Source organism: Oncorhynchus tshawytscha, linkage group LG05 (genome assembly GCF_018296145.1).
Source record: "Oncorhynchus tshawytscha isolate Ot180627B linkage group LG05, Otsh_v2.0, whole genome shotgun sequence".
NCBI lineage: Eukaryota > Metazoa > Chordata > Actinopteri > Salmoniformes > Salmonidae > Oncorhynchus > Oncorhynchus tshawytscha.
In genome coordinates this window covers 16,375,326-16,391,654 of record NC_056433.1, presented here as the reverse complement: position 1 = coordinate 16,391,654, position 16,329 = coordinate 16,375,326, and the positions used below count along the sequence as shown (strand labels likewise).

At 42.8% G+C, this 16,329-nt stretch overlaps 2 protein-coding genes across 7 annotated transcripts in view; both read right to left on the bottom strand.

The window, feature by feature from the left end:
• LOC112250017 (unconventional myosin-VI) overlaps nt 1–9,713 on the bottom strand; it is a 132,271-nt gene extending 122,558 nt beyond the window's left edge. For 4 of the 6 annotated variants that reach the window (XR_006083357.1, XM_042321549.1, XM_042321547.1 and 1 more), the window contains exon 1: nt 9,502–9,713. The gene's annotated coding sequence lies outside the window, so the exon portion shown is untranslated. Of the gene's footprint in view, nt 1–9,497 lie in introns of all 6 variants that reach the window. The other 2 variants (XM_042321548.1, XM_042321551.1) reach the window with 2 other exon arrangements.
• A 2,272-nt stretch (nt 9,714–11,985) lies between these two features.
• The window catches only part of LOC112250015 (sentrin-specific protease 6), a 34,789-nt gene continuing 30,445 nt past the window's right edge, over nt 11,986–16,329 (bottom strand). Inside the window, 4 exon segments of the mRNA XM_024419813.2 lie at nt 11,986–12,992; nt 14,892–15,042; nt 15,164–15,232; nt 15,398–15,486. Coding sequence (XP_024275581.2) covers nt 12,765–12,992; nt 14,892–15,042; nt 15,164–15,232; nt 15,398–15,486 — 537 coding nt within the window. The 3' untranslated portion in view covers nt 11,986–12,764.

Genomic DNA, 16,329 nt, shown 5'->3' with positions numbered 1-16,329 from the left:
GTAAGATTGGGCATAAGACACTTTAATAGGTTTCTGACACTACACCCAGTGATTCCAAGCTCCTAATCTGAATTTCACATTCATCACATAGCTGCCTCAATGCATTTAGGTCAGAGGATTTCTTCACAGGAGTGATATTCAGCAGCTTTGACATGTGAGCACTAATCACAAGATCTTTCCTTCCAAATCTGCTCTTGAGCAGAGCGATTGCATCATCATAGTTAGTCTGTTAATTAAAACCTGTTACAGCTAGACGTTCCGCTAGCATCCGGTGAAATTGCAGAGCGCGAAATTCTAATTAAATTATTAGAAATATTTAACTTTCATAAAATCACAAGTGCAATACACCAAAATAAAGTTCAACTTCTTCTTAATCCAGCCACCCTGTCAGATTTTAAAAAGGCTTTACGGCGAAAGCAAACCATGTGATTATCTGAGGACAGCACCTCACCGTACAAACACATGAAAATCATATTTCAACCAAGCAGGTGCGACACGAAAGTCAGAAATAATGATATAATTCATGCCTTACCTTTGAAGATCTTCTTCTGTTGGCACTCCAATATGTCCCAGAAACAATCACAAATGGTCCTTTTGTTCGATAAACTCCTTTTTATATCCCCAAAATGTCCATTTATTTGTTTATCTAGTTTATTATAGAAATACAATTATCTAGTTCCCCATAGAAAAACAATAGAAAACACAGTCACCTCAAAATTATATTCCCCGCTTTCGTCTCGTTCTTTCTGCTTCATGCCGACGTTCCTCCTCAGCCAATTCAGCCGCTTCATCCCTACAATCTTCGTCGCAGCTCATACTTTTCCCGGGTTTCGGCACCAAAATATAGAATAACTATCTTCAAAGTAATGACTTGGGAAGTTGGGTTTGCAATGAAAGCTTCTTTTAGTAATACTACTTGTTCATGTTACATTTAACAACTTTATATGCTACAAAACAATAAAAAGAGAGTTGCTAGCGAAAGTCAGGATAATCACTTATCACTTGTACATAACTGGCGCATTCTTTCTCTATTTCCTGTCGCAAGGCATTCTAGAACTTGCAGTCAAATGCGTAATCCAATACGAACAATACAACAAAAATATATATGTAGTTCTCCCAATCTCCAGCACACAAATTCTAATACAATTACATATGTAAACAACTCAAGAAAATATCTTTAGACACAGCTCAATGAATTAACTTAAACATTAACTCTGTAATCCATTAAAGTTACCACAGAGACAGTGAATTATTGATGCGGCAGTTAAATTCTGATTTAAAAAATAACAGTGAATGCTGAATGCTCATCCCATGGGTGAGTCAAAATGTCCCACTATTCCATCTATAGAACAGAGAACCATAATGTTTCTGTGTATAAAAATTGCCAACAGAAAACAAAAGAAACAGACTGTAGTCTATAATATTTCCTTTTATGTCATAGGGTTGGGACTAGGGAGAGTGCTGGTTAAATATGGGTCAAAGTTTCCCTTAATAAAGCTACCTAATGAGCAACCAGGGATGGGCTAGGCCAAGGCAATAATAGAGAATAAATAATTGCATATATTACAAATGGAACCTCCTCATGCTTCAGTCAACAACAAATCCTTTATCTGGACTCATAGCTTAGAGCACTAGATGACTGCAGACAGAGTGAAAATAACGTCAATATTTCTACTCCAATACAGAGAAGCAAATAACTGATATTGATTGAATAGGCCTCGGTCTAGCCTGTGTGTCATCTGTATGAAGGCCTATTCAGACTTCGGCACTGGTATAAAAATATTCATTGTTGTGGAAACAACTATCAAACTGATACTTTATCAAGCCAACTCCCCAAATATTATCTAACCCTATCAGTAATAACAAATCACATACTGGTACTGTAACTGTAGTGTGTGCACTGTAGACTAAACCATGTAAGCTAAATGTCCTTAGAGCAATAGTACAGATTTTATAGAACCCTGACCTGTTCACCGGACGTGCTACTTTGTCCTGGCCCTGCTGTTTTCAACTCTCTCACTCTCTCTCTCGCACCTGCTGTCTCGAACTCTGAATGCTCAGCTATGACAAGCCAACTGACATGTACTCCTGAGGTGCAGACCTGTTGCATCCTCTACAACCACTGTGATTATTATTTGACCCTGCTGGTCATTTTTGAACGTTTGAACATTTTGGCCATGTACTGTTATAATCTCCACCCGGCACAGCCAGAAGAGGCCACACCTCAGAGCCTGTCCTCTCGGTTTCCTCCTAGGTTCCTGACTTTCTAGGGAGTTTTTCCTAGCCACCGTGCTTCTACATCTGCATTGCTTGCTGATTGGGCTTTTAGGCTGGGTTTCTATATAGCACTTTGTGACATAAACAGATGTAAAAAGGGCTTTATAAATAAACGTGATATCTATTACGGAGTGAGAGAGCATAACTCCATTCCTTAAGGAGGCCTTGGGTTGAGTTTCCAAAGGTTAGAAACACCTGATCTATAGTTCTGGCACCAGGGACGACATATGTTACTATGGTTACACTGACTACCTGCCTTAAAGATGGGCTGGGTTCATTTGCATCCATGTCGCCAGCTAAATCACTTAAGGCATGAAGTTATGCAATCAGGCCAAGTTCACAGCGGAGACATGGAGGGAGAAGAAGGTATGAATAAACTGAAGATTCCAGCCCACTCGCAAAACTCAGCAGTGTGATAAAAGACCCATGCCAAGTAGGTCTGTCATAGACAGTAGAGGCTCAGTCAGTACAGAGGCTCACCTCAGCCATTTGGTCTGAAAAGGGAAGAAATAAAACCTTCCATGACGGTGTCATCCTTCATATCAGATCAATAGAAACAGCTCACGGCACATCATTTCCACTACATAGGTTCTATAGTAGGTAGGCTATCTATCACTAGCCACTTTAAACAATGCTACCTTATATAATGTTACTTACCCTACATTATTCATCTCATATGCATAAGTATATACTGTACTCTATATCATCGACTGCATCCTTATGTAATACATGTATCACTAGCCACTTTAACTATGCCACTTTGTTTACATACTCATCTCATATGTATATACTGTACTCGATACCATCTACTCTATCTTGCCTATGCTGCTCTGTACCATCACTCATTCACATATCCTTATGTACATATTCTTTATCCCCTTACACTGTGTATAAGACAGTAGTTTTGGAATTGTTAGTTAGATTACTTGTTGGTTATTACTGCACTGTCGGAACTAGAAGGACAAGCATTTCGCTACACTCGCATTAACATCTGCTAACCATGTGTATGTGACAAATAAAATTTGATTTGATTTGAACCTGGTTTGTTGTTCTGTGTGCTAATAACAAAATGAGAGATAAATATAAACCTACTAGCCTTTTACAGCCAAAGCTCACACCTCCATTGCTCTCCCATTTACAACCCTGATCCTACACAACAAAGCTGGTTTGGGGGGGTTTTGAATAGAGGTCGACCGATTAATTAGGGCCGATTTCAAGTTTTCATAACAATTGGTAATCAGCCTTTTTGGACGCAGATTATGGCCGATTACATTGCAATCCACAAGGAGACTGTGTGGCAGGCTGACCACCTGTTACGGCAGGCTGACCACCTGTTACTGCAAGCTGACCACCTGTTACTGCAAGCTGACCACCTGTTACGGCAGGCTGACCACCTGTTACTGCAAGCTGACCACCTGTTACTGCAAGCTGACCACCTGACCAGCTGACCACCTGTTACGGCAGGCTGACCACCTGTTACGGCAGGCTGACCACCTGTTACGGCAAGCTGACCACCTGTTACGGCAAGCTGACCCCCTGTTAAGCGAGTGCAGTATCAAAAGGACCTTGTGGCTGCAAGGAGCCAAGGTAAGTTGCTTGCTAGCATTAAACTTATCTTATAAAAAAAACTATCTTCACATAATCACTAGTTAACTACACATGGCTGATGATATTACTAGGTTAACTAGCTTGTCCTGTGTTGCATATAATCAAAGCGGTGCCTGTTCATTTATCATCGAATCACAGCCTATTTCACCTTTGCCAAACGGGTGATGATTTAACTAAATGACAATCGCGAGGGAAAAAAGCACAATCGTTGCACAAATGTACCTAATCATAAACATCAACGACTTCCTTAAAATCAATGATTCGATTTAAAATCAATGATTCAATCATATGAAAGCTGGTGATTCGATGATAAATTAAATAGTCGACGCGTCAATTCCTACAATAACTACAACCTAAAACTTAACTGGGAATATTGAAGACTCATGTTAAAAGGAACCACCAGCTTTCATATGTTCTCATGTTCTGAGCAAGGAACGTAAACGTTAGCTTTTTTTACATGACACAAATACAGACAGCTGATGTTCTGAAAGAACTGCAAAATCTGGATCCCTCTCTTTCTAAAATGATCTGCCAAAATTGTTGCAACCCCTATTACTAGCCTATTCAACCTCTCTTTCGTATCGTCTGAGATCCCCAAACACTGGAAAGCTGCCGCGGTCAACCCCCTCTTCAGAGGGTGACACTCTAGACCCAAACTATTATAGACATATATCCATCCTGCCCTACCTTTCTAAAATCTTCGAAAGCCAAGTTCACCGACCATTTCGAATCCCACCGTACCTTCTGCACTATGCAATATGGTTTCCGAGCTGGTCATGGGTGCACCTCAGCCACGCTCAAGGTCCTAAACGGTATCATAACCGCCATCGATAAAAGACAGTACTGTGCAGCAGTCTTCATTGACCTGGCAAAGGCTTTTGACTCAGTCAATCACCGCATTCTTATCGGCAGACTCAATAGCCTTGGCTTCTCAAATGACTGCCTCGCCTGGTTCACCAACTACTTAACAGAGTTCAGTGTGTCAAATCGGAGGGCCCGTTGTCCGGACCTCTGGCAGCCTCTATGGGAGTGCCACAGGGTTCAATTCCTCGGGCCGACTCTTTTCTCTGTATATATCAATGATGTCGCTATTGCTGCTGGTGATTCTCGGATCCATCTCTACGCAGACGACACCATTCTGTATACATCTGACCCTTCTTTGGACACTGTGCTAACAAACCTCCAAACGAGCTTCAATGCCATACAACACTCCTTCCGTGGCCTCCAACTGCTTTTAAATGCTAGTAAAACTAAGTGCATGCTCTTCAACTGATTGCTGCCTGCACCCTCCCGCCCGACTAGCATCACTACTCTGGACAGTTCTGACTTAGAATATGTGGACAACTACAAATACCTATGTGTCTGATTAGACTGTAACCTCTCCTTCCAGACTCACATTAAGCATCTCCAATCCTAAATTAAATCTATAAAATCGGCTTCCTATTTCACAACAAAGCCTCCTTCACTCATGCCGCCAAACATACCCTTGTAAAACTGACTATCCTACCGATCCTTGACTTCGGCGATGTCATTTACAAAGTAGCCCCCAACATTCTACTCGGCAAACTGGATGCAGTCTATCACAGCGCCATCTGTTTTATCACCAAAGCCCCATATACTACCCACCACTGCGACCTGTATGCTTTCGATGGCTGGCCCTCACTACATATCCGTCGCCAAACCCACTGGCTCCAGGTCATCTATAAGTCTTTGCTAGGTAAAGCCCTGCCTGATCTCAGCTCACTGGTGACCATAGCAACACCCACCCATAGCACGCACTCCAGCAGGTATATTGCACTGGTCACCCCCAAAGCCAACACTTCCTTTGGCCGCCTTTCCTTCCAGTTCTCAGCTTCCAATGACTGGAACGAATTGCAAAAAATCACTGAAGCTGGAGACTTATATCTCCCTCTAGTTTTAAGCATCAGCTGTCTGAGCAGCTTACCGATCACTGTACCTGTACACAGCCAATCTGTAAATAGCACACCAGACTACCTCATCCCCATATTATTACTTACCCTCTTGCACCCCGGTATCTCTACTTGCACATCTTCAACTGCACATCTATCACTCCAGTATTAATGCTAAAATTGTAATTATTTCACCTCTAGGGCCTATTTATTGCCTACCTCCCAACTCTTCTACTTTTGCACAAACTGTACGTAGATTTGTTTTTCATTTATTTTGTGTTATTGACTGTACGTTTGTTTATGTGTAACTCTGTGTTGTTGTTTTTGTCGCACTGCTTTGCTTTATCTTGACCAGGTCGCAGTTGTAAATGAACACTTGTTCTCAACAGGCCTACCTGGTTAAATAAAGGTTAAATAAAAAATATATATAAAAATAAAACATATTGCACTTTTACTTTCTTCTCCAACACTGTGTTTTTGCATTATTTAAACCAAATTGAACACGTTTCATTATTTATTTGAGATTAAATTATTTAATTGATGTATTATATTAAGTTAAAATAAGTGTTAATTGATCATTCAGTAGTTGTAATTGGCATTATTACAAATATATATATATATATATATATATATATATATATATATAAAATAAAAAGAGGCATCGGCTTTTTTTGGTTCTCCAATAAATCGGTATCGTCGTTGAAATATCATAATCGGTCGACCTCTAGTTTTGAATGTGTGTGAATATACAACAAGAGTCAGAGGTGTCAGATGCAGCACCTGGGGGAGCAGAGTGTGGGTAGCCTACACACCACATACAGTGTAAGGTGACACTCCTCAGTCCTCATCACACTGAACAGAGACTTTAGTCTTCTCACTGGGGCATGACTAAATCAGCTCACATTCCACTAATTACAAAAGGCACACGGGTGAGCCAATGAGGTCTGGATGGAATCCACCATATAGTATCATACCCCTCAGAAACACGATCTCTGCAGTCCCCATTCCGTCATCACTGGCACCCTCACACACACGGAGGTGGTTAGGCAACCTATTCCCAATTTAGTGCATTCCCCATAGGGCCCCTGGACCGCCCTCAACCGTAAGGCTGAGGGTAACCGTAAGGCTCTCGTAAGGCCGTAAGGCTCTCCAGAGGGTAGTGAGGTCTGCACAACGCATCACCGGGGGCAAACTACCTGCCCTCCAGGACACCTACACCACCCGATGCTACAGGAAGGCCATAAAGATCATCAAGGACATCAACCACCCGAGCCACTGCCTGTTCACCCCGCTGCCATCCAGAAGGCGAGGTCAGTACAGGTGCATCAAAGCTGGGACCGAGAGACTGAAAAACAGCTTCTATCTCAAGGCCATCAGACTGTTAAACAGCCACCACTAACATTGAGTGGCTACTGCCAACACACTGTCAATGACACTGACTCTACTCCAGCCACTTTAATCATGGGAATTGATGGGAAATGATGTAAATATATCACTAGCCACTTTAAACAATGCTACCTTATATAATGTTACTTACCCTACATTGTTCATCTCATATGCATACGTTGATACTGTACTCTATATCATCGACTGCATCCTTATGTAATACATGTATCACTAGCCACTTTAACTATGCCACTTGGTTTACATACTTATCTCATATGTATATACTGTACTCGATATCATCTACTGTATCTTGCCTATGCTGCTCTGTACCATCACTCATTCATATATCCTTATGTACATATTCTTTATCCCCTAACACTGTGTATGACAGTATTTTTTTTGGAATTGTTAGTTAGATTACTTGCTCGTTATTACTGCATTGTCGGAACTAGAAGCACAAGCATTTTACACTCGCATTAACATCTGCTAACCATGTGTATGTGACAAATAAAATTTGATTTGATTTGATTTTGGTCAATAGTAGTGTACTATTTAGGAAATAGGCTGCCATTTGGGAGTTAACCGGTGTCTGATGAAAGGGTTACGATAACCCTGGTCCCATGGTGTGGGGGATGTTGTTTTGGGGCGGCAGGGTAGCCTAGTGGTTAGAGCGTTGGACTGGTAACCGGAAGGTTGCAAGTTCAAATCCCCAAGCTGAGTAGGTACAAATCTATCGTTCTGCCCCTGAACAGGCAGTTAACCCACTGTTCCTAGGCCATCATTGAAAATAAGAATTTGTTCTTAACTGACTTGCCTAGTAAAATAAAAAAATACCATCAAGACACTGAGGGCAGCAGTCAAATAAGAAACCAGTGAGATTGCACTTTACAGCTTTAAAACCTTGTGTTTTATAGTGTACGTACAGAGTCATTGAATCCAAAAGGCCTTTTATATAATTCTATTGCTGCTGCACATCAATAATGGTCCAATAATATGGAGGAATTTGCATTGTTAAAGCTGGACCCACAGTGGTTATAACAGAAAAGGGGATATTTAGCCTGCTGTATCCTACAAGCAATAGCTATACACTGGGTAAAAGTAGACCTTTCCAGTGGTCTTCAAATGTCTTTTAAGAAAGGTGAAACCGGCAGTGCATGAGCCAGGTAGTAAAGTGAATATTTCCTGAAAGGACTTTGAACGCCCTCAACTTTTACTAGCAGGATGTCAACACAGGTGCAACGCCTCTGTCACAAAGAGCAGCAACACTGTGACTGATAGCAATTCACACTCTCATAAAAATAAAACAGGTATGGAAATGACCAAAGATCAAAGTCCCTCAAAAAACTGAGACAAATCATTTCCTGTTGGCAACGTCTGCAGACAGTGGGACCAATGGAAAAATGGTGAACTTGGCACCTCTAGTTCTTTCCATCAATTGTCTGTCTGGTCTGTCAGACACAGAACAGCATAGCCTATTGCACACACTGAATTCTCATGTAACCATGTAACATTTTTGATTTAGGACATTACTCATCTGAGAACACAGGCATGAGTTATTGCAATCCATAACGAGAGCACACGTACCTGTGTGCCTATCTGAAAACTCCTGTTTATTTTTTAAACATTGTGTAGGCTAGATGCAGGCCCATGCTTCAATTGGTTGCTCAGTTGAATCTCTTGCCACACACAACAGGTACTGCCTATGTGTGTGGGTGAGAAGAAAACGAACGAGCTACAAAACCGGAACACTTCGGTCAGGACACAAGGGTGCCATCAATCCTCATGCAATTGCGTTGAGGGTGCATAATTGTTAGAGTTATATTGTAATGGAACCATTCGTCGGAACGGTTATAAAAACAACCGACTGGAATCGCATTATCTGATCTGATGTACGCAGCAGTGCATGCTCTGCAGCTGGGAAATGACAACTCTAGAACAGTGTAATGAACCTTCAGTGATACCCACACTGTTCTGTTTCGGAGCGTGTCAGATATCGAATTGACCAGCTAAATGTTGAACTCATTGGAAACCGGTAACGTTTTCTAAAAGGGAGTATTTCTTTGAGCGAAAATCGGAACAAAAGTCTACATTCCAGGATGCTGTGTTTACGGTTTTCCCGAAGGAAGAATACATGTGATGGCAATCGTCTCCTGCGTTGACAGCCTCCATTGGCATCAATGTAGCCTGCTAATGTTAGCCAACCAGCTAGCGAAGATAACTCCCGTGTACAACTAGCTACCACTATTTAAAAAGCTTTCAACAATTGCATTGAATTTAGTTTGTAAGGGGGGGAAAAAAAATGCTCGCTGACATTACCTACCTCGTATCCTCTTCAACCAGTGCAGCCTGACACTTGTTTATAAAAGTGAAAGTTTCCCCAATGGAGTGCTGGGTGTAGATCCAACCTCCGATCTCCCCTTCCTGCAGCAACCTCCGACTCGCTCACAAGTCCAAGGAATTGGCCATGACGTCACTTGACACTACAGTACAGTTGTACACATTTAGATTATATGTATCCAATTATCTTTTCAAACTGTCTACGCAGCCATGTGGTTCAATAGCCACTTAGCAAGACTTATTTCTAAGCAATTATGCCACTACAGGGTTCTGAAAAATGCAGACCAAGTTTCCAGACAACTTGGGCATCATACATTTTTGAGTGACCCAGTAACATTAAAGTCCCCTCCCCTAAAGAAGTCACCCAATACCAGATTGAAAGCTGATAGCTGCAGGGTGAGTGCATCACATTAGAGAATCACCTGAGAGGAGGCCAGAGCTACATCTGCTTCATGTTTCTGTACACAGACAATGGTGCCTCCTAATGTGTGCATTCTGCCCTGAGAACATGTTGGCTCCTTACTGGTGAGTCCCTATAATATCTCCGTTCTCCTGAAGTGTGCGCATAAATTAAAACCATAGGATTGCAGAAGCATGGGCTATTGGGAGCTTCCACCATGTTTCTTATACCACTCATTTCAAGGACAAGGGAAGTGAACAAGACAAGTGCCTACTTTGGGAGGAAAGACGCAGAACAAATATATCACACTCCACACCTGGTGAGGTGGGCAAGTGCATTGGCCACCTTGCATCATGTACATATGAAAGGCAATTTCAGGTTGTGCAGGAGGAAATGTTTGTCTATTCACCAGCCAACTTGGGCCAGCCCTCATGAAAAACAAGGCTAGCTGTGCAAACACCATCATAGGCCTATCCTCCATGGAAACTATGATGACTGGTTGTGTGGCAGAATGGGTTTGGATGCACTTGACATTTCAGGGGACAATAGATACTGTCCGTCACATCACAGAGGACAAGTGTGAGGGTGCATTGATCCAACTTAAGCTTGTAAAATATTTACACAACATTGTCCGCGACCATAACCGCAGTGAAGGCATCTAGGATATTCTCTCATGGTTAGCGTCCCAAATGGCACTCTATATAGTGCACTATTTTTGACCAGAACTCTGGTCAAAAGTAGTACACTAACTACATGGGGGTCAAAGTAGTGCACTACATAGGAAGCAGGGTGCCATTTGGGATACACATTTGGTTTTAAAACACCCATCAGGATGGAGCGTGGGAATGAATGCAAAGCATCTATGAACTCAAAAAGCTACACATACCTAGAAATGGAGAGGAAAGCCTCATTCTGCTGTTTTCACATGTTTGTTTTTTTTACCTTTATTTTACTAGGCAAGTCAGTTAAGAACAAATTCTTATTTTCAATGACGGCCTAGGAACAGTGGGTTAACTGCCTGTTCAGGGGCAGAACGACAGATTTGTACCTTGTCGGCTCGGGGATTCGAACTTGCAACCTTCCAGTTACTATTCCAACACTCTAACCACTAGGCTACCCTGCCGCCCACATACTTCTTCACATACAGTATCTTTAAGATCAATGTGATTAAAACAAATATTTAACACTTCTGAATATACATGGAGCTTACTTTGAGCTAAGGTTATATAAACTAAAAGCTTTTTAGAAAAGAAAATCTATAAAACTGCTGTGTTCCATCATGTACACACCCACTAAATATACAGTGTAGAAAACATTAAGAACATTGGGTTGCACCTCTGCCTTTTGCACTCAGAACAGCCTCAATTCTTTAGGGTATGGTTTCTACAAGGTGTCCAAAGCGTTCCACAGGCATGCTGGCCCATGTTGACTCCAATGCTTCCCACAGTTGTGTTGAGTCAGGTGGTGGACCATTCTTGATACACACGGGAAACGGTTGTGTGGAAAACCCAGCAGCGTTGCAGTTCATGACACACTAAAACCAATGCGCCTGGTACCTGCTACCATACCCCGTTCAATATTTTGTCTTGCCCATTCACCCTTTGAATGGCACACATACACAATCCATGTATCAATGCTTAAAAATCCTTTAACCTGTCTCCCCTTTATCTACACTGATTGAAGTGGATTTAACAATTGACATCAATAAGGGATCCTAGCTTTCACCTGGTCAGTCTGTCACTCAGTGTATATCCCTATATAAAATGTCAAGAACCAATCATCCCTAGATAATGATTGCAACCTTTCGGTTACTAGTTCAATGCTCTAACCACTAGGCTACCTGCCGACCCATTAATGAGAGGTATGGATATAAAAATGACAAATTAACGCCAGTTCAGTCTCAGTCGAAAGCATAAACACGATGCGAGAGCAGCACAACGGTATATTCTGCACAGATCCTACCGAAAAAAAATAACATTTATGAAGAAAACATAACTAACCTATGGATGATGATCTTCATGTAGAGCACAGCATCAAAAACAGTCAATTACAAAGGCAGCAAAAAACTTCCAGAATATATACATGTTTTATTCAATACAAATTTAAAATGTTTTGCTTTGTTGTCAATGGAAGGAATATGGCAGTTACGATATAATGGAGATGGAGAGTAATCCAGCAGTGTACAACCAGGCTTAGCCCTGGCAGCAGGCAGGCAGACCTCCATCCAGGCTTGGCCCAGGCAGCAGGCAGGCATGGCAGCAGGCAGGCAGACCTCCATCCAGGCTTGGCCCAGGCAGCAGGCAGGCATACCTCCATCCAGGCATACTTCCATCCAGGCTGGGCCCGGGCAGCAGGCAGGCATACCTCCATCCAGGCTGGGCCCGGGCAGCAGGCAGGCATACTTCCATCCAGGCTGGGCCCGGCAGCAGGCAGGCATACCTCCATCCAGGCTGGGCCCGGCAGCAGGCAGGCATACCTCCATCCAGGCTGGGCCCGGCAGCAGGCAGGCATACCTCCATCCAGGCTGGGCCCGGCAGCAGGCAGGCATACCTCCATCCAGGCTGGGCCCGGCAGCAGGCAGGCATACCTCCATCCAGGCTGGGCCCGGCAGCAGGCAGGCATACCTCCATCCAGGCTGGGCCCGGCAGCAGGCAGGCATACCTCCATCCAGGCTGGGCCCAGCAGCAGGCAGGCATACCTCCAGATCCCCATTCAGGCTTGGCCCAGGCAGCAGGCAGGCAGACCTCCATCCAGGCTTGGCCAGGCAGCGGGAGACCCACCCGATAGATAGGACCATCATGTCAAATTAAAAAAGTAGGTAGCAGTGTCGGACTAGACAGTGCACCTCAGGGGCTGACAGGCAGGTTCTGAATCTCTACACCTTCCCCTGTATCCTCTTCTCCCACCTCCTGTCCTCCAGGGGAGCCTTTGGCTGAGCCCTGGCCCACCTCCATTTCCTGTTGGGCTTGGATATTTAAGATGAGCTCCTTGATCTCTTCGCGTTTCGTCTTCATCCGTTGCTGCGGGAACCATTCCTCCAGGTTAACCGGGAGATGAAAGCTGGTAAGTGGATTCTGAATGGGGGGCCCAAAATCAGAATTATTTGGGATTCAGTCTGAAGTACTATTTTCAGAGTGGTGCAAGGTAGAAATGAAGCTTCCAAATCAAGTCTAAAACCCTGGTTCGGGCAATTGCTCAATTGATTAACAACCACTGCAGGTAATTCAATTCAGTAATTCAACTCAATATACAGTGCATTCGAAAAGTATTCAGACCCCTTCCCTTTTTCCACATTTAGTTACGTTAGACTTTTTTTTTTTAATTAGACTGATCGATCTACACACAATACCCCATAATGACAAAGTGACAACAGGTTTTTAGAAATGTAATGTATTAAAAATAAAAAACAGATACCTTATTTACATAACTATTCAGACCCTTTGCGATGAGCTCAATTTCAAGTCTCAGGTGCATCCCGTTTCAATTGATCATCCATGAGAAATTTCTACAACTTGGAGTGCACCTGTGGTAAATTCAACTGATTGGACATATGGAAAGGCACACACATGCCTATATAAAGGTCTTACAGTTGACAGTGCATGTCAGAGCAAAAACCCAAGCCATAACGTTGAAGGAATTGTCCGTAGAGCTCCGAGACAGGATTGTGTCGAGGCATAGATCTGAAGAAAGGTACCAAAACATTTCTGCAGCACTGAAGGTCCTCAAGAACACAGTGGCCTCAATCATTCTTAAATGGAAGAAGTTTGGAACCACCAAGACTATTCCTAGAGCTGGATGCATAGCCAAACTGAGCAATCAGGGGAGAAGAGCCTTGGTCAGGGAGGTGACCAAGAACCCGATGGTCACTTTGACGGCGTTCCAGAAAAACAACCATCTATGCAGCACTCCACCAATCAGGCCTTTATGGAAGTGGCCAGATGGAAGCCTCTCCTCAGTAAAAGGCACGAGAGCCTGTTTGGAGTTTGCCAAAAGGAACGTAAAGGACTCTCAGACCATGAGAAACAAGATTCTCTGATCTGATGAAACCAAGATTGAACTATTTGGCCGGAACGCCAAGCGTCACATCTGGAAGAAACCTGGCACCATCCCTACAGTGAAACATGGTGGTGGCAGCAGCATGCTGTGGGGATTTTTTTCAGCAGCAGCGACTGGGAGACAAGTCAGGATCGAGGGAAAGATGAGTGGAGCAAAGTACAGAGAGATCCTTGATGAAAACCTGCTCCAGAGCACTCAGAACGGGGCAAAGGTTAACCTTCCAGCAGAACAATGATCCTAAGCACACAATGCAGAAGTGGCTTCGGGACAAGTGTCTGAATGTCCTTGAGTGGCCCAGCCAGTGCCCGGACTGATCTGATCGAACATCTCTGGAGAGACCTGAATAGCTGTGCAGCGACAATCCCCATCCAACCTGACAGAGCTTGAGAGGATCTGCAGAGAAGAATGGGAGAAACTCCACAAATACAGGTGTGCCAAGCTTGTAGCGTCGTACCCAAGAAGACCAGAGGCTGTAACCGCTGCCAAAAGTGCTTCAAAGTACTGAGTAAAGGGTCTGAAGACTTCTGTAAATGTCAGTTTATTATTTTTAATATATTTGCTAAAAAAATGAAAAACTTGTTTTTGTTTTGTCATTATGGGTTATTGTGTAGATTGATGAGGGGAAAAAAATCAAATTTAACATTTTAGAATAAGTCTAACATAACAATGTGGAAAAAGTCAAGGGGTCTGAATACTTTCCGAATGCACTGTACAACTATTTATCCTACCAGGATCATGGGTAAGGTGAGTCTGATACAAGTAATTGCGTCACTAAATACATTGGCAATTTAAAATGACACAGCAACACTGTGTTAATGGCCTACATCCCATTATATGGCTCAAGGTGTCTCAGTTACAGTATACACTGCATTGGTGTGTGTGTACACTGTTTGTGTCGCTCCAGATTATACGCGCACCTCGAAGAAGCTCTCCACATACTGCAGAATGTAGACTCCACAGTCGCTGAAGTTGTCCTGCTGAGGCACATGTGGGCTAGAACCCTTTGTCTGATCCTTCCCAAAACTCCTCCGACTTCCTTTCCTCACCTCCCACTCCACCTCTAGGTACCTGCAGTTAAACACACACGCACACAAACAAAATATAAATGGCTTGGGAAGGTTTGCTTGTGTGTGCTAATTAGGCAAACTAAATCTACAATATTCAGAACAGTATTGAAGTATTGACTTACTCTCGTAATGTTTTAATGACAGAAGATCTGGCAGGGCCACGTAACGAGTCCATGATGAGAATACAAGGCCTGAGAAAACAAACAAATCACTTAGAAAAGGCCTAAAACATTGTAATTTTGAGGGAAATATTCATAGCCATTAACCTCTAATTACACTATCCACAAAGGTGTCAGAAGGAAAGCAATAGCATCCTCTACTGCCACAAGAATGGTAGAACATCCTCTCCTACTCACTGTTTACAGACGGTGGGTTTTGACATCCACTCTGAGCTCTCAGGGGGTTCCAGATCTTCAGCAAGTGCACCGTCCTCACTGCACTCATCCTAGACAACAAAAAAAGAATTAAACAAAGTTACACAACATTCATTTAACTTAATCTGCAAATCATCAGATAATGTTATTTTACAGAAAACAAATTGACAACCAACTTTCCGCATGCTTATAGGGAAGGACATTCAACAAGCACAGCACTTACACAAATGACTGATGATTGGCTGAGAGAAATTGATGATAAAAGATTGTGGGTGCTGTTTTGTTAGACTTCAGTGCGGCTTTTGACATTATCGATCATAGTCTGCTGCTGGAAATACATATGCGTTATGGCTTAACACCCCCTGCGACAGTTGAAGTCGGATGTTTACATAGACTTAGGTTGGAGTCATTAAAAATAGTTTTTCAACCACTCCACAAATTTCTTGCTAACAAACTATAGTTTTGGCAAGTCGGTTAGGACATCTACTTTGTGCATGACACAAGTCATTTTTCCCAACAATTGTTTACAGGCATATTATTTCACTTATAATTCACTGTATCACAATTTCAGTGGGTCCGAAGTTTACATACACTAAGTTGACTGTGCCTTTAAACAGCTTAGAAAATCCAGAAAATTATGAAATTGGCTTTAGAAGCTTCTGATAGGCTAATTGACATCCTTTGAGTCAATTGGAGGTGTACCGGTGGATGTATTTCAAGGCCTACCTTCAAACTCAGTGCCTCTTTGCTTGACATCATGGGAAAATCAAAAGAAATCAGCCAAAAATTGTAAACCTCCACAAGTCTGGTTTATCTCTGGGAGCAATCTACAAACGCCTGAAGGTACCACGTTCATCTGTACAAACAATAGTACGCAAGTATAAACACCATGGGACCACGCAGCAGTCATACCG